We start from the raw sequence: 24,713 nt of genomic DNA, 5'->3' as shown, positions 1-24,713 counted from the left end.
TAATTCCATTGTGGTCAGATAGAATGCAAGGAATTATTTCAATTTTCCTGAATTTGTTAAGATTTGCTTTGTGTCCTAATATATGGTCTATTTTAGAGAATGTTCCATGTGCTGCTGAAAAGAATGTATATTCTGCAGCCTTTGGATGAAATGTCCTGTATATATCTGTTAGGTCCATTCCTTCTATGACCTCATTTAGTCCAGATGCCTCTCTGTTTATTCTTTCCCTGGATGACCTGTCAATTGATGAGAGTGGGGTGTTAAAGTCACCCACCACCACCGTGTTTGGTGTTATCTGTGACCTTAGTTCTAATAGTGTTTGTTTGACGAATTTGGGAGCCCCCATGTTAGGTGCATATATGTTTAGGATTGTAATGTCCTCCTGTTGTAGTGTGCCCTTAATCAATATAAAGTGACCTTCCTTATCTTTTTTGACTAACTTCGGACTAAAGTCCACCCTGTCTGATATTAGGATAGCAACCCCTGCTTGTTTTCTAGGCCCATTTGCTTGAAACACCGTCTTCCAACCTTTCACCCTAAGATAATGTCTATCCTTTGTAGAAAGGTGAGTTTCTTGAAGACAACAAATTGTAGGATCCTGCTTTTTAACCCAGTCTGCAAATCTATGTCTTTTCGTTGGGGCATTAAGACCGTTGATATTAAGAGATATTATTGAAAGGTGTGTATTTATGTTTGCCATTTGTGTGTGTGTGTGTGTGTTACTTGTTCTACCTGTGCTCTCTTCTGTTAACTGGTATTTGAGTATGGCTGGTTTTTTCTAGGTTCCTTATATGTGTGCTTTTCCTTTTGTTCAGCATGGAGGATTCTATCAAGTATTTTCTGTAGAGCTGGTTTTGTCTTCAGATATTCCTTTAACCTGCTTTTGTCATGGAATGTCTTTATTTCTCCATCTATTTGGATGGATAATTTTGCAGGATAAAGTAACCTTGGTTGACAGTTGTTATCTTTCAGAACTTGGAATATATCACTCCAGGCCCTTCTGGCTTTAAAAGTTTGTGTTGAATAATCTGCTGTAATCCTGATGGGCTTGCTTTTGTAGGTAACTTGATTTTTCTCTCTAACTGCTTTCAATATTTTTTCTTTGGTTTGTGTGTTTGGAAGTTTGAGTATAATGTGGCGAGGAGAGTTTCTTTCTGGGTTTTGTCTGCCTGGGGTTCTAAAGGCTTCCTGTATCTGTATTGGCACCTCTTTCCCAATTTGGGGAAAATTTTCCTCTATGATTTTGTTGAAGATGCCTACTATGCCTCTGGAGTGGAATTCTTCTCCTTCTACTATGCCCTGAATTCTTATATTGGATCTTTTCATAGTGTCCCGAATATCTTGAAATTCCCACTCATACTTTTCTATAAGTATGTCTTTCTCTTTGTTGGACTGCATTAGGTCTGCCACCTGATCTTCTAGCTTAGATATTCTGTCCTCTCCCTCATCCATCCTACTGGTGAGATTTTCTACAGAGTTTTTTTTATTTCATTAACTGTTCTTCATTGCTAGTAATTCTGACTGGTTTTTCTTTATTATTTCTATTTCTCTATTTATGTCTTGTATTGCCTTCTTTATTTCATTAAATTGGTGTCCTGCCTCTTCTTTGATTCCTTTGATTTCCTCTTTGATTTCCTCTTTGATTTCTTCTTTGATTGTTTTCATGTGTTCTTTGACCTCTTTGAACATATTTATAATTATTCTTTTGAACTCTTTCTCAGGCATTTCCTCTAACTCTTTCTCACTGGAGGACATTTCTGATGCATTAATACTTTTAGGTGGATTTATATCATCTTGCTTTTTAGTGTTTCTTGTGTTATAATGTATATATTTTTGCATCTTGGATTAAGTTAATGCTTGGATTTTCTAGCTAGCTGTGTATTCTTAGCTGTATCAATTGATTTGATGTAATATATTTTCAGGGTAGGACCTTAAGGTATTAGGTGTGGCTCTTAAGACTCTCAGAGTATCTACAAAGATGTTCTTAGGGGTTGAGTTTCCCTGCTATAGGAGTATTCAAGCAGGCTGAGTGGAATAATATACTGGTAGATTCTAAAATTTAACTAAACACTGTACCCATTCCATCAAAAACAGCCCCGAGTATGTATGCAAGAGTAGTTATTATAATGACCAGATCCTCTATCAACAAAGAGGTTTAGATTTCTGGTCTGTTGAGGTATCCAAGTCAGCTTGTGACCAAGTGAGACCCTTCCCTGGTGCAATCCCAGTTACCTTGGGTGATTGTGGTCTCAGTCAAGTTGCTGCCTGGGTCGTTGGGCTGCTGTTCTGATTTCTGGAGCTGGGCACTTGCTTTTCCTACGGGGCAAACTGAGCCGCTGCTGCCACCTCTGCAGCTGTTGTAGCTGCCACCTCTGGAGCCCCCACCGCTGCTGAAGCTGCCGTTGCCGTGTCCACCGCTGCTGCTCACCCCGAAGCCGCTGCTGCGGGATCTGCCACCGCTGCCGCTCCTGGGTCTGCTGCTGCTGGGGCCACTGGTACCGGTGCTGGAGCCGCTGAAGCTGCTGCCGAACTCTGCTCCTGCTTGGGTCCCGCCGTCAGCCCAAGTTGGCGTGGCCGGGTCCCGGGCCGCTGCTGTGTTCGCTGGAGCTGGGTTCAGGTGGCGGGGGAGGGGAGGGAGCCGCGGCTGCTCTGGTTGTATCGCTTCTCCACGTGTGCTTTTACCTCGCGGTCTGCTCCTCCCTCCGTTGCTCGCTGCCGCTCTCCCCTCACGTTTCCCGAGTTGCGGAGAGCGCGGTGTGAGGGGAAAATCCCGCACCTGGCTTGTCCTGCGGCTCGAGCCGAGAGTCCGGCGGTTTTCTGCCGCTCCGCGGTTGCGGCGGGTGGCCGAGCCGCCCCGGAGCCGCTGTTCCCGCCTGTGCAGGCTCTGGATGCTCTATAACTCTTCCACTTCTCCGCTGCCGCCTCAACTTCCTATACACCTCACTTTTTAGTAAAAGTGTGTATTTTGCTGAGTTTTTTTTTGTCTTTCCCCCCCCTAGGCTGCTTTGGCGTGGTACCTACGCCGCCATCTTAACCGGAAGTCCCTGTGTGGCACTTTTAATCAGTCAGAAAAACAAGTCCTTGCAGGGGGGATCTCAGCCAGAAGTCAGTGAAGTGCGCTGAGGTGACAGCAGTTTTGTATCTTGGAGCAAGAAAGAGTACACCATCACGCCTGGTTGACTCCTTGTTCTTTAATCAAGATAGGATACAAAGCTGGACTTGGTGGTGTACGTCTTTAATCCCAGCACTTGGGAGGCAGAGGTAGGAGGATCACCATTAGTTTGAGGCCACACTGAGATTACATAGCAAATTCCAGGTCAGCGTGAGCTAGAGTGAAACCCTACCTTGGGGGGGGGGGGAAAAAGGATACAAGCGTGATGAAATTCAAGGTGAAGCCATTCATGGTGGCGCATGCCTTTACGCCTTTAAGAGAGAGAGATAAACCAGGTGTGTTGGCGCGTGTCTTTAATCCCAGCACTCGGGAGGCAGAGGTAGGAGGATCACCATGAGTTTGAGGCCACCCTGAGACTACAGAATGAATTCCAGGTCAGCCTGAGCTAGAGTGAGACTCTACCTTGAAAAAACAGCAAGAAAAAAAAAATTCAGGCTGAGCTCCTTGTAAAAGCTTGTTAGGCTGTCTGCATTAAGAAAACCACACTGTAATTTACCCCATGTAATTTAGAGAATATAAAACTGTCTATAGGCAAAATATTTTTCTAAACAAAAGGCAAATCAGAAAACAAACAGATGCAGTCATCAGCAGTCTCTAACCACTGAGTCATCCTCTCAGCTCCAAGATGGCTGGCTTTTAGGCCCCAGTTGATAAGCCTGTTCTTTGAGCCTTCTGCCCAACTATGATACTGTTTCTGCTAAGAGAAAAAAACAAAAAACCAAACAAACAAACAAAAAACACAGCCACATGGTCCCCGCCTTTGGGGTCTGGCTGTGGTGTGGGGTCTCTACCACTACTCCATTGGGGACTTTTATGAGCCCTATGGATGGATGGTGGAAGAAGCAGTCGAGTTCTCAGTCGGGTGTCTGGGGTCAGGATTTCTGGAAAAGGGCAATCTTTCCACAGATCTTCATCCTTTTAAGGGCCTTCTCAGAAAGGAGTGGAAGGACTCCCTACGAGTGCAGATAAGGAAAGGGCAGACCTTTTGACATTGCTGACCTAGATATTCTGTTACAGGTCCAAGGACAAGTCCCCCATTTAGCCAAGAGAAAGCTATTCGCTTTGGGGCCCTATCACCCCTAAGTTGTATCAGGATTCCACTGCAGGGAGGTGGAGATGTAGGAAAAAACCCCCACAGGGGGTCCCCACGCTCTGCCCGGATAAGGCGACACCCCAAATCACTCACTCACGAGAAGCGGTCTTGATGCAAACTGCAAGAGGATTTTATTCCAAGCGCGCTGGGGCCCACAGTCGTACACCGCACAGGGGTAGAGGACTGCAGAGCCCTGAATGCAGAAACAGGACAGTTTTTATAGGGTTTCTAACAAAGCCTGTGCCTTAGACCAATCATTTTCTAATATTAGGAGCCCTGCAGGGTGTTAGCCAGTCAGTTGGTGCCACCCCATAGTTTCTAAGCCAATTAGTTTATGACCTTGGTGGTCAGCGTTTGCGCAGGTCCTTGGGTGGGAGTAGCAGAGTGTGGTATCAGTCTCCTGTGACCTTGGAGGTCAGCACTTGTGCAATTCCTTAGGTGGGGGTAACAGAGTATGGTATCAGCCTCCTATGACCTTGGTGGTCTGAGGCAGGCTGCTACAGCCTATGGTGCGAGTTACTAAGGCTTACAGTGTAGGCTACTAAGGCTTACAGTGTGGGCTATTAAGGCTTATGGTGCAGGCTATTTACAGAAACCAAATAAGTGGTTCACTTTATTACTCATTTCCCATCCTTGAGGGCTATCTCATGCCCTTTTACCTAGTTTTATATTAGGAGTGGGCTCTGATACAATGAGAAGAGGGATTCTTTACTTGCTTCTGACAGAGAGTAAAACCTGGAGTTTGAGGTATGCAGGTGGCCCGCTTAAGCTCCCTTTGGAGCGTGATAGTATTTCTGAGCTTCTGAATTCTTGGGCCTTTCATTTCCCACTTTTTCTCTTGTCAATAGTTCTAATCCTAGAACTTAGAAAGACTAGACATAATCTTCCTCTCTGCTGCCTTGAAGGCCCTTATATTGTTGTCTAAGTACCATGATCTGGACCGCACTCACTTGTTCTCTAACAAAAGTAAAAATCTTATTAAGTATGCAAGGCCCAACTGAAAGCATCAGGAGCAAAACCATTAGGGGTCCCATCAGGGTGGAAAGCAGAGTAGTTATCCAGGAGGACTTGTTAAACCATCCCTTAAACCATCCTTGGTTAGTTTCCCTCTCCCTTTGACGCTTTTTTAGTCTTTCCCTGAGCTTGCTCATGGAGTCTCTGATAGCTCCTGAGTGGTCTACATAAAAGTAATATTTTTTTTAAGGCTGCACATAATCCGTCTTCTTTTAGGAACAGTAAGTCTAATCCCCTCCAGTTTTGTAAGACCACTTCAGATAAGGAGGTCAGGGACTCCTCTAGATTACTAACAGATTTCTCTAAAGCTTGGAGATCCTCATTTATGACAGCATGTAGTTCATCAAGCCCTCTTTCTAATTGTTGTGGTCCCGTGACCAGGGCTGTGGTCCCCGTCCCCACACCGGCGGCTATCCCTAAGCCAAGTATGACTGCTAGGGTAAGGGTTACAGGCTCCCTTTTGGATCGGGTGGGATGGTAGTCATATTCATCAATGACTACTTCCTCAGGATGGTAGTAAACCCGGGGGACAAGCTGGACCATAATACAGAAATTTTTGGATGGGTTAAAAACTGAAGTAGAAACACAGGGAGTCAGCCCAGTATCATATGCCCACCACCTGTTATACCCTGGCACTAAATATTGGTTGTCTGAAGTCTGTCTATAGGTCAGAGTAACATTACAAAGGTGTTGGTGGGATGGGGGGCCTTTTTTTTATATATGTCCCCCTTCCTGAGACCTCAGGGATAGTCAACTTGTTTTTGGTCCCCCATGAACACCGGCTATCATGTTCTTTAGTTATATTAAACTCTCCCATAGTCGCCATCCCCTCATAGTAGGGTGGTCCTGAGGATAAACAAAGCCAGCAAGTAGAGGTAATGTTGGGGTTGGTGGCGTTTATGGCGAGGAAGGCCCCTTGGATTAGGCTAAAGAGCCTCTGTCCTGTCCCATGTGGGGCTTCTGAGAGTGGGCTAGTCAAAGGGGTTCTAGCAGTTATTATGTGATGGGTCTTAGTTGCCACTGTGGGTGGGAGCTTGGGTAATGTCATTTTAGGGGGTCCCTGTTTTACTAGAACTTTATTAGGTCTTACTGGTCTTGGGGTGGGAGGCTTTATCTTAAGTTGTATAGTAAAAGGTTAGGCCCATATCCCATCCTGTCATATAAAACCTGAGTCCCCAAGTTTTTTCTTTTATCCAGTCTCTGGACTCTCGACCTTGGGGGGTGAAAGAGATGCTGAGAGGAACTGCTTTTTTTCCCATATAATCCTTCCTGCACAGTAATCAGGTCCCAGGAGGAAGCTGGGTGCCAGTAGGTATTACCTGTAGTTTCACAACCCCAGTGTTTACAGTAGAACTCTTTTGTCCCTCCATAACTTCGTTTAGAAGTTCGGGGGCAGACATAAAATGGGGTATGCTGCATCTTACGTTGGGTTGGCCCAGAGCTGCACCCCGGGTTGTCTGCCATATATTGACCTTGGGAGATGACCCCTTGTGTGAGTGCCTGCTTTGCCACATGAGAGTGGACTTCTCTAGAGACCTTCTTTGGGGTGAGCTCTGGGATATCCCAAAATTTTATCCCGGCTACCAGGGCACACATGTCTGGGGTCAGGACAGGCCATCAAGTCCAGGGGGGCGCTTCCCTAGTTGTAGTCTATATTATATCCCCCATTTGAGAAAGCACTTGTCAAGTCAACTTTTGGGGGGCATGGGGATTGGAGGCATCACCTAGCTGGAGAAGGAGAAGCCACACGGCGAAGCCTGAGTTTAAGGGGATTGTCTGTCCTCTCGGCTTGCCATTCGGGGCCCGGTGGCGGAGCAGGCTTGACGTGAGATGCATGGATCCAGGCGGGTATTTCTTCAACTTTTACGGCCATTGGAGTAGTCAGTAGGACGAGGTAGGGGCCCTTCCACCGAGTCTCAAGGTTTCCTGCGCGGTGACGTCTGACAAAGACCGAATCTCCCACCTGGAAGCGATGTGGGACCTGTAAGTCTCCTTCTCCTGAGTAAGCCTCCCGGAGTCGCTTCCATGCTCGTTGTCTCACCCACTCGAGCGCCTTGAGCCTAGAGAACAGAGGCTGGGAAAGTGGCACATCAATACTATGTATAGAGGTTATTTCTACCAGTGGAGGAGGCCCCCCATATAGCAATTCATAGGGGGTCAGTCCAAATTGTCCAGGTGTGTTTCTAACCCTAAAGAGCACAAAGGGTAGGAGAGCTATCCAATCATTAGCGCCAGTCTCTGCGGTCAATTTGGTGAGGGTCTCTTTAATGGTTCTATTTATCCTTTCTACCTGTCCTGAGCTTTGGGGTCTGTATGCACAATGTAATTTCCAATCAATCCCCAATACTTTGGCCAGTCCCTGACTTACCTGGGCAACAAAGGCTGGACCGTTGTCTGATCCTATTACCTTGGGTATCCCAAATCTTGGGAAAATTTTTTCCAGTATTTTCTTAGCCATCACAGTTGAGGTTTTTTTTCTTGGTAGGATAAGCCTCTACCCATCCTGAAAAAGTGTCTACAAAAACTAGTAAATACTTATTACCATACTTAGTCGGTTTTACCTTGGTGAAGTCCACTTCCCAGTGAGCACCTGGGCTGTCTCCCCTTAGCCTCTTCCCAGGAGGCATTCTTGAGGGATTAGTATTGACCATCTGGCAAGGTACACAATGCTTGACTACTAAGCCAGCTATCTCTGGCAACCTCAGAATATGGTAAGGAGACGTCTGTAGCAGTTTTTGTAGATGTTTGGCTCCCAGATGGGTTAGGCGGTGTATTTGTTGAACGTACTGTAGTCCCTTTGCTTGAGGTAGAATCTCTTTTCCCTCTGAGGTAAAACAGGCCCCCTCTGGAGTTTCAGAGAACTGGCCCAACTTTCTGACTTCTTGCCAGTCACTTGGGGTATATCGTTGCTCACTTTTTTGGTTCTTTGGTTTCTCAATTATGGGCAGAAGGTTGACCCCCTGGGCAGCCTGCTTGGCCGCTTGGTCAGCCATCTGGTTTTCTTTTGAGATAAAATCTTTGGCTTTTTGGTGGCCAGGGCAATGCATAATGGCCAGTCTTTTGGGTAGATGTAGGGCTTCTAGCAAACTTAGAATTTTTTCTTTGTTTTTAATTTCTTTCCCTGCTGAGGTAAGTAGCCCTCTCTGTTTGTAGATGGCCCCGTGTATGTGTGCAGTAGCAAAAGCATACCTGCTGTCCGTGTAGATGTTTATAGACTTTCCTTCAGCTAGTCGTAAGGCCTGTGTGAGGGCCATGAGCTCAGCTTTTTGTGCTGAAGTTCCTTCTGGCAGACTGCTGGCCCAGACTGTTTGTGTTCCGTCTACTATCGCCGCCCCAGCCATCCTCTTACCTTCTACTATGTAACTGCTTCCATCTGTGAACCAGGTTAATGTTCCTCTGGTCAGTGGGACATCTGTAAGATTCTTTCGGATCCCAGTTTCCTCAATCAGCAGTTGATGACAGTCATGAGTCACTGTCTCATCAGTTTCTTCAGGCAGAAGGGTAGCGGGGTTGAGGATGGCAGGAGAGGTAAACGTTATCCTGTCGGTGAGGAGCAGGCTCTACCGGGGATGAGTATAATCGATACTCATCATCTAGCTGGAGGGTCAACACGGTGATGGGTCGACCTCCAGCAGACACTTCTGGTTTTTCTGATTTGAAAGAAATTTGAACACCCATCTTGGTTAATAAGTCCCTTCCAAGGAGGGGCGCTGGACATTCAGGAATGACTAAGAATGAGTGGGTTACCCGTCCCACTCCCAGGTCAACGGTTCTTCGGGTAGTCCATGAATATTGCCGTTGTCCAGTAGCACCCAGAACCCAGGATTTTTTATCTTTTAGCCCTCCCATTGGTTCCAAAAGCACTGAATGTTCAGCGCCAGTGTCCACGAGAAATCTGACTGGCTTCCCCTCCACCTTTAGAGTTACCCTGGGCTCGGGGAGGGGCTCCGAGCCCTGTCCTCCCTAGATTTCATCTTCTCCAAGGGTTAGGACCCTAGGTCTTTTGCTGTTCTTCTTAGGGCAGTCTCTTGCCCAGTGTCCTTTCTCCTTGCAATAGGCACATCGATCTCTATCAAGTTGGGTCCTGTTGCCCAGGTTCCCTATCTGCCTAGGGCCTGTTCTAAACTTGTGAAAATTTCTCTTCCTTTTCCCTTTTTCTCTACCATTGTGGCCAGGATCCTGGTCAGATTTTTCTCTTGTCGTCTATTGCGCCTATCCTTTCTTTTTTCTCTTTCTCATGTCTCTCTTTACGTTCTTCTCTCTCTCTTTCTCTCCTTTGCTCCTTTTTCTCTTCTGTCTCCCTTTTGTAATATACCTTTTCTGCCTCTTTTACTAAATCACGTAGCTCAACTTCCTGTAATCCCTCCAATCTCTGAAGTTTCCTTCTGATATCAGGAGCTGACTGTCCTATGAAAGCTAATGTTACTGAGCCTTTTTGAATCTCAGAGGTGGGGTCAAAGGGTGTGAACCTCCTAAATGCTTTCATGAGCCTCTCAAGAAACATTGAGGGAGACTCCGTTGGCCCCTGCATCACCTCTCTTACCTTGGCCAAATTGGTGGGCCTTCTGGAGGCACCTCGGAGACCCGCCACCAGAGCCTGGCGATAGATTTTTAAGCTCTCCCTACCTTCAGCCGTATTGTGGTCCCAAACAGGGCGAGTCAGAGGGAACCCCATGTCTATCTCATGCTGCAGCTGCGTGGGCCACCCGTTGGCCCCAGGGACATTTTTTTGGCCTCTATTAAAATTCTCTCTCGTTCCTCGGTTGTGAAGAGAGTCTGCAACAGCTGTTGGCAATCATCCCAGGTGGGCTGATGAGAAAACATAAGAGATTCTATCAGCCTCGTGAAGCGTTGGGGTTCCTCTGAAAAAAGGGGGATGGTTAGCTTTCCAGTTATAAAGATCTGCAGAGGAAAAAGGCCAATATTGGAGGGGTTGTAGTTGGCCCCCCAGCATGGGAGGATCTGCCTCGTGTAGCGGCAGTGTTACAATTCCATTTGCTCCCTCTGGGGTAGCATCTCTCTGGCTCTGTGTCCTTGCAGTTGGCCCTCCCATTTCTAGGAGCTCGGGAGGGGCAGGCTGAGTCTCCGGCTAAGCCCGGACAAGCTTGGGGGTGGAGGCTCTGGGAGGAAGGGGGGCAGAGGCTTGGGAAGGGTGGAGGGCGGAGTTTCAGGAGGGGCAAGGGGCGGAGCAGTCACGCCGGAGCGTGGAGCTTCGGGAGGGGCGAGAGGCGGAGGCATGGGAGGGGCAAGAGGCGGAGGTGTGGGAAGGGTGGAGGGCGGAACTTCGGGAGGGGCGAGGGGCGGAGCAGTCACGCCAAAGCGTGGAGCTTCGGGAGGGGCGAGAAGCCCTCTCTCAGCTCCCGGGACTAGATAAGGGGTGGGGAGGGGCAGGCTGAGTCTCCGGCCAAGCTGGAGGAGGTTCCTCGATCTCAGGGTAGATGCGAGGGGGAGGAGAGGGTTTGTTTTTTTTTTTTTTTTTTCATTTTGCATTCTCAAGACTCAGGACTCTGGAGCTTGAGTTCCTGGGTTTATTCAGCCACGGCCTGACCCACGGAGGGGGGTTGTCCATCAAATCCTTCCAGGTGAGGATATAAGCCTCTTGGTTGGGACGGGAGCCTGGTCCACTCTGAAAAAAAAATATCTTTAACGGCCAGAATAGTCTCAGAATTAAAGGTTCCTTCTGGTGGCCATCCGACCTCATAAGTTGGCCACTCAGAGGCACAAAACATTTGCCAGGGTCTCCTTCTAACCTCAACTGACAAATTATGGGCCCTAGTTTTAACTTCAGTCCAGTGGTCAAGAGTCAAGCTAAGGGGCGTCGTCACCGTCTGTCCCATCTTAGAACTATAGACAAAGACACAAAGAACAACAACAACAACACACACAACTGAGACCAACAAATCCAGATACCAGCGACCCGTCCGCGTCTTCCACAAGCAGGCAAAAGAATCGGATGGCCGCGGAGGAGGAAGCCTCCGCTCTAATAACAGCACCCGGTCTTCTGACTGGGTATAAGAGACTGCCAGGCGTCCCTGGGTCTCCTCACCTCCCAGGGCGTCCCCCAGGGTGGCAGCCTGTGATCCTCCTAGCACGTCTGCTGATCACGGTCCTCTGGTCCTTTACGGCCCTAGAGGACGGCTGCAAATCAGACTGAGCCAAAAGCGCGCGTCCCAGAAACCAGAGGCTCAGAACACAAACACCGGCCGGCACAAAGCGCGCGTCCCAGAAACCAGATACTCAGAACACAAACACCGGCCGGCACACACTCACTCCAGAAGGGGCCCCCTTACCTCCAAGTCGGTTCTCGGGTGTGTGTGGGGGCCTTCACATCCCGGACGAGCCCCCAATGTAGGAAAAAACCCCCACAGGGGGTCCCCACGCTCTGCCCGGATAAGGCGACACCCCAAATCACTCACTCACGAGAAGCGGTCTTGATGCAAACTGCAAGAGGATTTTATTCCAAGCGCGCTGGGGCCCACAGTCGTACACCGCACAGGGGTAGAGGACTGCAGAGCCCTGAATGCAGAAACAGGACAGTTTTTATAGGGTTTCTAACAAAGCCTGTGCCTTAGACCAATCATTTTCTAATATTAGGAGCCCTGCAGGGTGTTAGCCAGTCAGTTGGTGCCACCCCATAGTTTCTAAGCCAATTAGTTTATGACCTTGGTGGTCAGCGTTTGCGCAGGTCCTTGGGTGGGAGTAGCAGAGTGTGGTATCAGTCTCCTGTGACCTTGGAGGTCAGCACTTGTGCAATTCCTTAGGTGGGGGTAACAGAGTATGGTATCAGCCTCCTATGACCTTGGTGGTCTGAGGCAGGCTGCTACAGCCTATGGTGCGAGTTACTAAGGCTTACAGTGTAGGCTACTAAGGCTTACAGTGTGGGCTATTAAGGCTTATGGTGCAGGCTATTTACAGAAACCAAATAAGTGGTTCACTTTATTACTCATTTCCCATCCTTGAGGGCTATCTCATGCCCTTTTACCTAGTTTTATATTAGGAGTGGGCTCTGATACAATGAGAAGAGGGATTCTTTACTTGCTTCTGACAGAGAGTAAAACCTGGAGTTTGAGGTATGCAGGTGGCCCGCTTAAGCTCCCTTTGGAGCGTGATAGTATTTCTGAGCTTCTGAATTCTTGGGCCTTTCAGAGACAGAAGGATTCCTTGGGCCAGGCTAACTTAATTGGCAAGCTCAAGGCCAGAGACCCTATCTCAAAAAAAGAAAAAAAAAAAAAAAAAGCATGGGTATCCCGAGTGATACCCAAGATTGTCCTCTGGTCTTCCACACACATATACACACACGTGTGTACCCTCCCCACAAAACACATACACATGCACACACATGAATAAAAAAAGCACAATCATATTGAAGGAAAAATAGGAGAAATCTAGATTCTTTTAGGCAGTTTCAATAAGAAACAAGCCCAGAGAGAACAAACGCCATCTCCCCCTGGCATAAATGGGACTCTTGGCGAGAATGGAACTCCTGTCTGATCAAGACTCAGCTACAGCGCCCCCTGCTGTCCACAGTCCACAGTCTAACACGCTAAGGCCTTCTCTACCCAGGTGGGCTGGCCCTGGAGCTTGCCCCTTCAAATCTACAAACCTATGGGGTCTTCCCATTTACATACCTGAATCTGAGGAAAGAATACACTTTCAATGAACTGTAAAGGCTGTTCCAGCGCCCTCTTTTCTCTCTGGACCCCCTGTCATCTCTGCTTGGATTGGATGCACGTGAGCGGCTTTCCCCCTCACCCAGCCTGGCTGGGGTGGGGAGGGCGAGCAGAATACTGCTTCTTGGTCTGGATGGTTTTGCTACTTGCCTCTGCTTTACACTTTGGGGTAACTCCTCACTTTAATCATGTGTGTGATTTTCCTCAGTCTCTGAATCTACCACATGCATGCATATTTCCTGTACACTGCAGATCACGTGGGTGCTTTCTCTAACGCTAGGCCTGCTACCTATGTAACTTCTGAACTCGGGCTAACCTTGAGTGTAACTCGTTACTACTCCGTTCTCCTCTACATTCCTTGGTGTTTGCTTTGATGTTTTCTGCTATTCTTCATTTGCCCTCTTGACTTTCTTCCATGGGGAAACTCAGGGTAGACACTATGGGTGGTCTTCTAAATCTACCTCAGCACCTAGGTTCTATCTGGCACATGTTTAGGGCTCTGCCTGAGCAGCCATTTCTCTTGAATGAATGTCACAGACTAGGCTGTTTTTTCCATGTGGGTGTGTGTTTCCTGCCTCCCATGTGTTTAGGACTCTGCTTTAGCCTTCTTCCTGGATCCCAGTTTTCCTTAAGTAACCCCCACAATTTATGATTTTCCCTAAATAAATTTAATAATTCCTAATTTAACCTTCTTGAGTCTGCCTTTATCAGTTATTTGTTAAAGGTAGGACAGGACACAAATTGGGGTTTATAAATTTGAGGGACCCTTCCTGAGCCCCCCAAATCCTGCAACAATATGAAGGGCATTTTAAAAGACCAAGATGGATTTTTTTTTTTTTTCGAGGTAGAGTCTCACTCAAGCTCAGGCTGACCTGGAATTAACTATGTAGTTTCAGGGTGGACAGTAACTCACAGCAATCCTCCTACCTTTGCCTCTCGAGTTTTAAGGACATTTTAAAAGTTTTAAAGATTAAAGGCATGCATCCCACCACACCCGGCTCAAGATGGATTTTTTAAATCTTTATTTACAAGAGAGAGAATATGAATGGGTACATCAGAGGCCCCCGGATGGATTTTAACAGTTATGATCATCTAATTTTTTCAGAAACAAAAAAATGGAGAACAGAGGAAAAATGAAAGGATAAAGTAAACCAAAACAATAAAATGAATAAGGTGATCTTGTGTTTATATATTAAATTTTATAACCTCAGAAAACATATTGTTTATAAAACTTTGGTGAAAATTGTTTATCTATTGGACCACAAAGAAAATCTCAATAAATTCTAAAGAATAAAATTAAAGAGAACATAGTGAAACTATAAGTTAAAATGAGAAAATGGGGCTAGAGAGATGGCTTAGTGGTTAAGGCACTTGCCTGTGAAGCCTAAGGACCCAGGTTCAATTCCCCAGTACCCATGTAAAGCCAGATGCACAAGGTGGCACATGCATCTGGAGTTCATTTGCAACTGGAGGCCTTGGTGCACCCATACTCTTTCTCTTTCCCTGCCTCTTACCTCTCATATATATATATATATTACCTCTCATATATATATATATATATATAATATATATATATATATATAAATTTTTATAATTTATTTGAGAGCGACAGACACAGAGAGAAAGACAGATAGAGGGAGAGAGAGAGAATGGGCGTGCCAGGGCTTCCAGCCTCTGCAAACGAACTCCAGACACGTGCGCCCCCTTGTGCATCTGACTAACGTGGGACCTGGGGAACTGAGCCTCGAACTGGGGTCCTTAGGCTTCACAGGCAAGCGCTTAACCACTAAGCCATCTCTCCAGCCCTCATAAATATATTTTTTAATGAGTAAAGTGGGCTGGAGAGATGGCTTAGTGGTTAAGGCACATGCCTACGAAGTCTAAGGACCCAGGTTTGATGCTCCACATCCCATGTAAGCCATATGCACATGGTGGTACATGCATCTGGAGTTCATTTGCAGTGGCTAGAGGCCCTGGCATGGCCTTTTTTTTCTCTCTCTCCCCCCTCCTCTCTGTCTCAAATAAATAAACAAATAAAAATAAAACTTAAAAAGTGAGTAAAGTGCTGGGGAGATGGCTCAACAGTTAAAGTCGTTTGCTTGCAAAGCCTGATGGCCATGTTCAGTTCACAAGTACAAACATAAAGCTGGATGCATAAAGTGGCGCATGCGTGGCATGAAGTCCTGACATGTTCACACACATATACTCTCTCAAATAAATAAAAATTTAAAAAATTAAATGAGAAGATTCTTTGACCAAATGTTATGAAACCACTAGATAACTCTTGAATCAAAGAGGAAATACAAAATGAAATTGTAGAATTACTAGAGACCAAAAGAATAGGAACATGACACAGGGCACTATGAGAAAAGGTAAATAAAAAACAAGTATGAAGGGCTGCAGGGAGACCTTAGCGGTTAAGGCACTTGCCTGCAAAGCCAAAGGACCCAGCTTTTTTTTTTTTTTTTTTTTTTAAACAAATTCTTTTTTTTTTTTTTTTTTTTTTTTTTTTTGTTTTGTTTTTATTTTTATTTATTTATTTTGAGAGTGACAGAGAGAGAGAGAGGCAGATAGAGATAGAGAGAGAGAGAGAATGGGCGCGCCAGGGCCTCCAGCCACTGCAAACGAACTCCAGACGCGTGCGCCCCCTGTGCATCTGGCTAACGTGGGACCTGGGGAACCGAGCCTCGAACCGGGGTCCTTAGGCTTCACAGGCAAGCGCTTAACCGCTAAGCCATCTCTCCAGCCCAGGACCCAGCTTTGATTGCCCAGGACCCACGTTAGCCAGATGCACAATGGAGTGTATGCATCTGGAGTTTGTTTGCAGTTGCCAGAGGCCCTGGCACGCCCATTCTCTCTCTCTCCCCTACTTTCTCTGTCAAATAAATAAAAATAAAACAATAAAAAAAAAACAAGAATGATTTATCAGAGAAAGGCGATCAGAAAGCAAACAGATAACAGAAATGAGAAATCATTAATAAAAACAGCATAAACCAAAGGCTGGTTCTTTGGAAAGATCAATGAAAAGAAATCACTAACTACTGGAATAATGAAAAAAGCATAAACATGCAATATAATAAATTTTAATAGCAAAATTTAAGACATGTCATAAAGATGTTTTAGAGAATTCCAGCAAATAGCATTTGAAAAACTGAAATAAATAACCTTTTCAGGGACAGTCTTACTATGTAGACCAGCCTGGCCTTGAACTTAGGGCAATCCTCCTGCCTCAGTTTCCTGGAGTTCTGGAGTTACCAATGTTTGCTGCCATGCCCAGCCTGATATTTTCCTATGAAAATAAAATTTATCAAAACCAATGAGGAGATAGAATGTCTGAACACATCCATTCTGTAGAAGACATCTCCACGATTGTATGGCTGCACAAGAGAGTTCTATAAAATGGCTCAAGGAATTGAAGTGGAACAGCAAGAGGACACGTGTCCCTGACCTCTGCATGTGTGCACATGAGGCCCATGCATCTGCACACACATCTACATACATCCCACATATACATACCAAAAGATAGGCATGATTGATACATCCTTTGCTATAACATTTATCTCATCCTCTAAGCTGTCACCTTAGTTAGTGTGGGGGGGGGCGGGGGTGAGGGGGTGCTGGAGAAATGGCTTAGCGATTAAGGCACTTGCCTGCAAAGCTTAAGGACCCAAATTTAATTACCCAGTACCTATGTAACACCAGGTGTACAAGATAGCACATGCATCTGGAGTTTGTTTGCAGTGGTTAAGAGACCTTGGAGTGCTCATATCTCTCTATTTGCCTCTTTGTCTTGAATAAACAAACAAACACATAATAAAATATTTTGAAAACATTCTTTAAAAAAAAAAAATAATACATTGGGGTTGGAGAGAGAGCTCAGCAGTTAAAGGTGCTTGCTTGCAAAGGCTTACAGCCTGGGATCGATTCCCCAGTACCAATGTAAAGCCAGATGCACAAAGCGTGCATGTGTCTGGAGTTTGCAGTGCCAGGAGCCCCTGGCACATCCATACTCATTAGTGTGTGCTCATTCTCTCTTACCTCTCTGCTTGCACATACATACATACATACATACATACATACATACATATATATATGTATGTGTGTGTATATATATATATATATATATATATAAAATTTTTGGTTTTTCAAGGTAGGGTCTCATTCTAGCCCAGGCTGACCTGGAATTCACTATGCAGTCTCAGGGTGGCCTCGAACTCATGACGATCCTCCTACCTCTGTCTCCCAAGTGCCGGGATTAAATGTGTGCACCACCGCGCCCAGCTAAGAATACTAGGGCTGGAGAGACTGCTTAACGACCCAGGTTCGACTCCCCAGAACCCATGTAAGCCAGATCCACAAAGTGAAGCATGCACACAGGTGGTGCATGCGTCTGAAGTTAGTTTGCAGTGGGTGAGGCCCTGGCATGCCAATTCTCATTCTCTCTCAACGAAAAAGGAATACACTGAAGCCAGGCATGGTGGCGCACACCTTTAATCCCAGCACTCAGGAGGCACAGGTAGGAGGATCGCTGAGAGTTCGAGGCCACCCTGAGACTCCTTAGTGAATTCCAGGTCAACCTGGGCTACAGTGAGACCCTACCTCAAAAAAAAAAAAAAAAAAAGGAATACATTGGACACATCTAGGACAAGACAAGTATGTTTAGGAAAGGCCTGTTAAAATGATTAGGTAAGAAAAAAAATAAACTAGAGGACTGGTAGAATGCTTACTTGGCAGGCACAAGGCCATGGTTTAACCCCCAGTGCACCAGAGAGAGAGAGAGAGAAGGGGGAGGGAGGGGGGAGGAGGAAGAGAAGTGGACAAAGAAGGAAAGAGGGGCAGTAGAGGTATAAGGACTGTAAAGTCAAAAGAGGTAAGACTGCCTCTGAGTGTTGTTCTAATTGTTCAGATCATGATAAGCTGAACACTCTTTTTTTTCTTCAGCTTCATACAGGTTTTTTTTTTTTTTTTTTGGGGCGGGGGGTGGGGGGTTTCGAGGTAGGTTATCACTCTAGCCCAGGCTGATCTGGAATTCACTATGGAGTCTCAGGGTGGCCTCAAACTCACAGCAATCCTCCTACCTCTGCCTCCTGAGTGCTGGGATTAAAGATGTGTGCCACCATGCCTGGCAATTTTTTTATTTTATTTTTGAAAATTCTAACAAGAGTTTAGTAAAGCAGTAAGAAAAATAATTCAAACACCAGGCAGACCCTACTTAAAATATAAACAAAATACAGCCAGGTGTGGTGGCTCATGCCTTTAATCAGCACTTGGGAGGCAGAGGTAGGAGGATAACCATGAGTTCAAGGCCACCCTGAGACTAGAGAGTGAATTCCAGGTCAAGCCTGGGCTAAAGTGAGACCCTACCTTGAAAAACAAAACAAAAAAAGTATGCATATATATATATATATATATGTATATATACACACAAAATATACATATACATATATATATATATATATATATATATATATATATACAAAATAGAAAATGCCTAAAACCTAGATCAAGAACATTTTTAAAATAGAACTTATTTATTTATATTTTATTTATTTGAGAAAGAGAGACAGAGAGTGAGAATGGGCATGCCAGGGCCTCCAGCCACTGCAAATGAACTCCAGACATATATGCCCCCTTGTGCATTTGGATTATGTGGGTTTTGGGGAATCGAACTGGGGTCCTTAGGCTTTGCAGGAAAATGCCTTAACCACTAAGTCATCTTCCCGGCCCCAAGAATATTTTTTAATTATTTTTTATTAACTTGCATGATTATAAACAATATCCCATGTAATATCCTCCCCCAACTTTCCCTTTTGAAACTCCATTCTCTATTATATCCTCCCCCTCTCAATCAGTCTCTTATTTTGATGTCATCATCTTTTCCTCCTATTAGGATGGTCTTGTGTAGGTAGTGCCAGGTACTGTGAGGTCATGGATATCCAGGCCATTTTGTGTCTGGAGGAGCACCTTGTAAGGAGTCATACCCTTCCTTTGGCTCTTACGTTCTTGCCGTCGCCTCTCCCACAATGTACCCTGAGCCTTGGAAGGTGTGATAAGAGATATTGCAGTGCTGAGCACTCCTCTGTCACTTCTTCCCAGCACCATGGTGCCTTCTGAATCATCCCAAGGTCACTGCCATCTGAAAACAGAAGGTTCTCTACCAAAAGTGAGAGTAGCATTAATATATGGGTATGAACACTAAGAGAAGTGGGCAGTTTGGTGAACATAGTATATGCATTTAGCCAGACAGCAGCAGATGTTACAACCCTAGGGCTCATGACTAACCCTGTTGTAGGTTTTTAGTATCAGGCCTGTATCCATGGAGTGGGCCTCCAGTCCAATTAGAGGGCCAAGAACATTTTTTTTTAATATTAATGATACAAAATTGCATGTGAACAATTAAGAAGACACACTAGGACAGGAGAGATGGCTTAGCAGTTAAGGCACTTGCTTGCAAAGCCTGCAGACCCAGGATCAAATCCCCAGGACCCACATAAGCCAGATGCACAAGGTGGAGTTCATTTGCAGTGGCTGGAGGCCCTGAAGCACTCATTCTCTTTATGTTAGTCTCTTTCTCTCCACCCCCTCTCAAATACTTAAAATATATAGTTATAAAAAAAAAAAAAACATGGGATGATTGGAACCTAGTATCTTAGAGAAAATGTCTGTTCATTTCAAGTGTCCCCACCCCACTGCTGCTAGTCATTCTAAGGGACTGTGATGGGCTGTTTCTGCTGTGCCTCATCTTCTGCTATACCAAAAAATTGCTAGACACTGCAGCCTGGAGCCAGTCATTGCTGCTGGACCTAACTCCTGTTGCATAAGAAATAATATCTCTCTTTCAAATAAATAAATAGTGAATTCCAGGTCAGCCTGGGCTAGAATGATACCCTACCTTGAACCCCCATCCTCCTCAAAAAAATACTACCAGAGAGCAACTCAGTGGTTATTTAGAGGTGCTTGCTTGCAAAGCCTGATGGCCCAAGTTCTATTCCTGAGTACCACATAAGTCCAGATGCACAAAGTGATGCATGTGTCTGGAGTTCAGTTTGCAGTGGTAGAGCCCTGGTGTACCCATATTCATTTTCTCTTGTCTATTTCTGTGTCTCAAATAAATTTAGATGGATAGATAGGTTTTTCAAGGTAGTCTCTGTCTTTAGTCCAGGCTGACCTGGAATTCACTATGTAGTCTCAAGGTGGTCTCAAACTCACAGTGTTCCTACCTACTCTCCCAAGTGCTGGGATTAAAGGAATGCGCCACCACGCCTGGCAATAAATAATATTTTTAAAGTATTTTAAATATATTTTAAATAATATTTAAGAAATAATCAAAAATCAAGAAATCCACCATGGGTTATTTTTTATAACCATGGAAAATGTTAAAATTGAGAAAAAAAAAATCAAGAAATCCTTCTCTGTGAATGGAATTTCAAAGGGGAAAGTGGGGGAAGGGAGGGTATTACCATGAGATCGTTTTTATAATCATGGAAAATGTTAATAAAATTGAGAAAAAAAAAAGAAATCCTTCTCTGTATTCCTCAAATACTAACAGGATCTACTCTAGCATGAGTAGGAGAATGAAGTTTGCAAAGCCTCACAGAGTAGAGTGGAGTTTAAGAGGATGCATTCTGAATTCAGAGGCATTAGCCAAACAAACAACTCTCCTTTACACAGAGACATCCCTGTGTCCCAAAAGTAAGTGTATCCAGCTTGGGGTGGTTGGAAACCTCTCCTAAATGAATCACAATCCCACAAGACCTTAGCTTGCTTTATAAGCTAATATTCAAAATTAACCACCATCAAAGTTGGTTAAAAAGAAGCCAGCCAAGCGTGGTGTGCCCATACTCACTCTCTTTGCCTTTCTCTCAAATAAATAAATAATAAAATATTAAAAATAACCCATATCAAAATAGAAAAGACTAGTCATAGGTCTGGCGTGGTGACTCAGGAGACAGACATAGGAGGACCCCTTGAGTCTGAGGTTGTCCTTAAACTACAGAGGGAATTCCAGGTCAGCCAGGGCTACAGTGAGACCCTACCTCAAAAAATAAAACAAACAAAACAAAAAAACTACACTCCCTAATCCTTTGAAGCGACTTTGCTAACACAGACATCCAGGCTGTATAAAGTCAATAGGGCTCAACAATTGAATCCTGTGTGTTTGTGTACCAAAGACTCAAAATAGAAAGATAGCAGCTGCCGGTATGGTGGTGCACGCCTTTAATCCCAGCACTCGGGAGGCAGAGTTAGGAGGATCACCATGAGTTCAAGGCCACCTAGAGACTCCAAAGTGAATTCCAGGTCAGCCTGGGCTAGAATGAGACCTTACCTTGAAAAACAAAAACAAAAAAAGAAAAAAAAGATGGCAGCCCGTGTTTGTCCTCTTAATTGACAGGAGATTCAAAGGGCAGAGCAGATGAAAAAGTGGAAAGAAAGACTTGAGAAAAAGTATTATTCTGCAGAACTTCAAGATGACTACCAGCCTGTCACTCAACAAGAATTTAGAGAGTAAGCATCGGTTCTAACAGGGTGTTAAGGGACACATCATGATTTGAGTATTGGGACGAGTTAGAGTATTTTTCCCAACCCAGAGCCTTACCTCTTTTACATGTTGTGGGGGTTTGATTCAAGTGTCCCCCGTAACCTTAGGTTTTCTCAATGCTAGGTCCCCAGCTAGGGGAAATTTGGGAATTGGAGCTTCTTGGATTAAGTGTATTGTTAGGGGCAGGCTTATGCGTGTTAAAAGCCAGCTCCCTCTTGCCACACTCACTGCTGTTGTCCACCTGTTGGCCAGGAGGTGATGTCCACCCTCTGCTCAAACCATCATGGAGCTTCCCCTTGAGTCTGCTAGGACTATGGGATGGCTGCCAAGGACAGCTGCCAGCACCAAATGAAGTTTTCCAGGACTGTGAATAGTCTTGGGTTGAACAGCATTGAAACTGATTAAAAACAAAAACAACAACAAAAAAAACCTGCCAGGCATGGATGGTGGTGTATGCCTTTAACCCCAGCACTCTTGAGTTCAAGTTCAAGGCTACCCTGAGACTACAGTGAGAGACTCTACCTCAAAAAAACAACCTATGGGGACTTTTAAAGTTGGACTAAATGCATTGCATTTTACATCATATATATAGTTTATGGGTCTAGGGATAGAATGTGGTGGTTTGATTTAGGTGTTCCCTATAACTGTGTGTGTTCTGAATGCTAGGTTCCTTGCTGATGGGAAATTGGGAACTGAAGATTCCTGGAGGCAGTGTATTGCTGGGGGCGGGCTTTTGGGTATTAAAGGGCAGCTTCTGGTACACACTCCTGTTGCTATTGTCCACCTGATGTTGACCAGGTGGTGGTGTCCAGCCTCTGCTCATGCTATCGTTTCCCTGTCGTCATGGAGCTTCTCCTCTAGTCTGTAAACCAAAATAAACCCTTTCCTCCCACAAGCTGTTCTTGGTCAGGGGTTTTCTGCCAGCAACATAAGCTGACTGCTACATCTGCCCATTATAAAACTAAAACACATGACTACTTGTTTTGAAAGACCCCAACTGTCAAATACTTAATAACCACAGCAGATGCTGTTCTATGATGGCCACATGATGCATATTTTAGGAGCTTACTATACTGTCTTCCCTCTCAGTGTTTCTCAATAGGCACTAGTAACCTGTTGCCCATTACAAATACCTTAATGACTCATATCTCTACTAACTTCTAAATTATCTTCCAGACTCTTTTTATATGCTGTGGAGCTGGAGAAGGAATTACACTACATCAGTTTAAAACTAAACCAAGTGATGTGAAAACTTTCAGCTCTACAATATTGAGACTACTGGAGGTGAGAATCTGTGATACAACTAGTGTTTCTGGCAATGACTTATTTATTTCCTGTTTACATGGAACCAGGAATTGAACCCAGACACACTGCGTATGGTAGTAGCCATGTGCCGCATCACTAAATTACATATCCCTAGCTTTTACACATTTTAACCACTAAACTAGCTGGGCATGGTGGTGCACTTCTTTAATCCCAAAACTCAGGAGGCAGAGGTAGGAGGATCACAGTGCATTACAGGCCAGACTGGGACTACAGAGTAAGTTTCAAGTCAGCCTGGCCTACAGTAGGCCCTACATGAAATAAAACACTATTGTTGTCAATTATAGTAACTTCATGGTTTCCAGAAACTAAGTGTGGCTGAACACAATGCCCTGTATAATCCAGGCTCACTACATGGGCACATGCATCAAGTATCATTACGAGGCTTATTATTCTAGGAATGTCAATTGCAAAATGATGCTTATAGTTCATGGGGCATCATCTTTTAATTAACAGTTAAATAAGGAGGTAAAGTTTCCCCATGGATACGGAGTATAAAAGCTGCCGAGTATAAAAGTTTCAAGCACATCATGTACCACTTGTTTGAGTTAGGGTCTTGCTCTAGCCAGGCTGATCTTGAATTCACTATGTGGTCCTAGGCTGGCCTTGAATTTAACTGTCTCTACCTCTGAGTACTGGGACTAAGGTGCGTGCCACCACACCCAGTTGAATAAAGGAATTTTTATTTTTAAATTCTATTTCTTGTTTACTTGGAGGCAGGGTGATCACTATGTTGCCTAGGCTGGCCTTCAATTCCTGGACTCGAGATCTTTCAACCTCAGTTTCTGCAGTAGTTGGGAGTACTCCAATACTAAGATAAGTGAAGATGAGGATCTGTGATTCAGTGTTTCTAAGAGTCATCATACCAATGAATAAAGGAATTTTAAAATTACTAACTGCCTTCCTCAGGCCTAGCTCTTTTCTTAGAAAAACTATGTATATACTTTTTTCTTGTTGTTATTTTGAGGTAGGGTCTTGCTTTAGCCCAGTATGACCTGGAATTCACTATATAGTCTCAGGCTATTCTCAAGCTCATAGCAATTCTCCTACCTCTGCCTCCCCAAGTGCTGGGGTCAAAGGTGTGCACCACCTTTGTTTTCTAAGTACAATAATTCACTGCAACAAGGAATGGCGGGTAGCCCTGGAACTTGGGACATGGAAGCAAGAGGATCAGGAGTTCAAAGTTATCCTTGCCTACATATCAACTTCTAGGCTAGATTCTCATTTTTTAAAAATAGGAATTGTAAAAAAAAAAAAAAAAAAAAAGGAATTGTGGTGTTGTGGTGGTCAGAGAGATGGCTTAGTGGTTAAGCGCTTGCCTGCTTGCCTGTGAAGCCTAAGGACCCAGGTTTGAGGCTCGATTCCCCAGTACCCATATAAGTCAGATGCACAAGGTGGCACATGCATCTGGAGTTCATCTGCAGTGGTTGGAGGCCCTGGTGCACCCATTCTCTGTCTGTTGCTCTCAAATAAACAAAAATTTTTTAAAAAAGGAAATTATGAGCCGGGTATGGTGGCACATGTCTTTAATCCCAGCACTCGGGAGGCAGAGGTAGGAGGATGCCATGAATCTGAGAGACTACATAGTGAATTCCAGGCCAGCCTGAGCTAGAGTAAGACCCTACCTCGAAACCCCCCCCGTCCCCCCAAAAAAAGGAAATTGTGACTCATCTCTACAACTTAAGGGAAGCAAACAATGGACTTCTTCCCAGAACTGGGCCAGCCAAAATTCTCAGTAGTCCTAGTGTGTGCCATGAAACAAGTAAGCCTAAAATCAGGAATTTTTTCTTTGCGATTTTTCAAGGTAGGGTGTCTCTCTAGCTCAGGCTGACATGGAAGTCACTATGTAGTCTCAGGCTAAGGCTGAACTCACTGAGATCCACCTAACTCTGCCTCCCAAAT

The 24,713-nt window shown here is 44.9% G+C and overlaps 1 protein-coding gene across 4 annotated transcripts in view; it reads left to right on the top strand.

Annotated features, from left to right (window-relative positions):
• The window catches only part of Pkd2l2 (polycystin 2 like 2, transient receptor potential cation channel), a 99,715-nt gene that overhangs the window by 72,872 nt on the left and 2,130 nt on the right, over positions 1 to 24,713 (top strand). For 3 of the 4 annotated variants that reach the window (XM_012947503.2, XM_012947504.2, XM_012947502.2), the window contains 2 exons: positions 21,342 to 21,454; positions 22,665 to 22,766. In XM_012947503.2, coding sequence (XP_012802957.2) covers positions 21,342 to 21,454; positions 22,665 to 22,737 — 186 coding nt within the window. In that variant the 3' untranslated portion in view covers positions 22,738 to 22,766. Of the gene's footprint in view, positions 1 to 21,341; positions 21,455 to 22,664; positions 22,767 to 24,713 lie in introns of those variants that run through there. The other variant, XM_004652468.2, reaches the window with a different exon arrangement.

This window comes from Jaculus jaculus, chromosome 13, assembly GCF_020740685.1.
Source record: "Jaculus jaculus isolate mJacJac1 chromosome 13, mJacJac1.mat.Y.cur, whole genome shotgun sequence".
NCBI lineage: Eukaryota > Metazoa > Chordata > Mammalia > Rodentia > Dipodidae > Jaculus > Jaculus jaculus.
The sequence above is the reverse complement of the archived record's forward strand: the minus strand, read 5'-3'. Positions and strand labels throughout refer to the sequence as shown.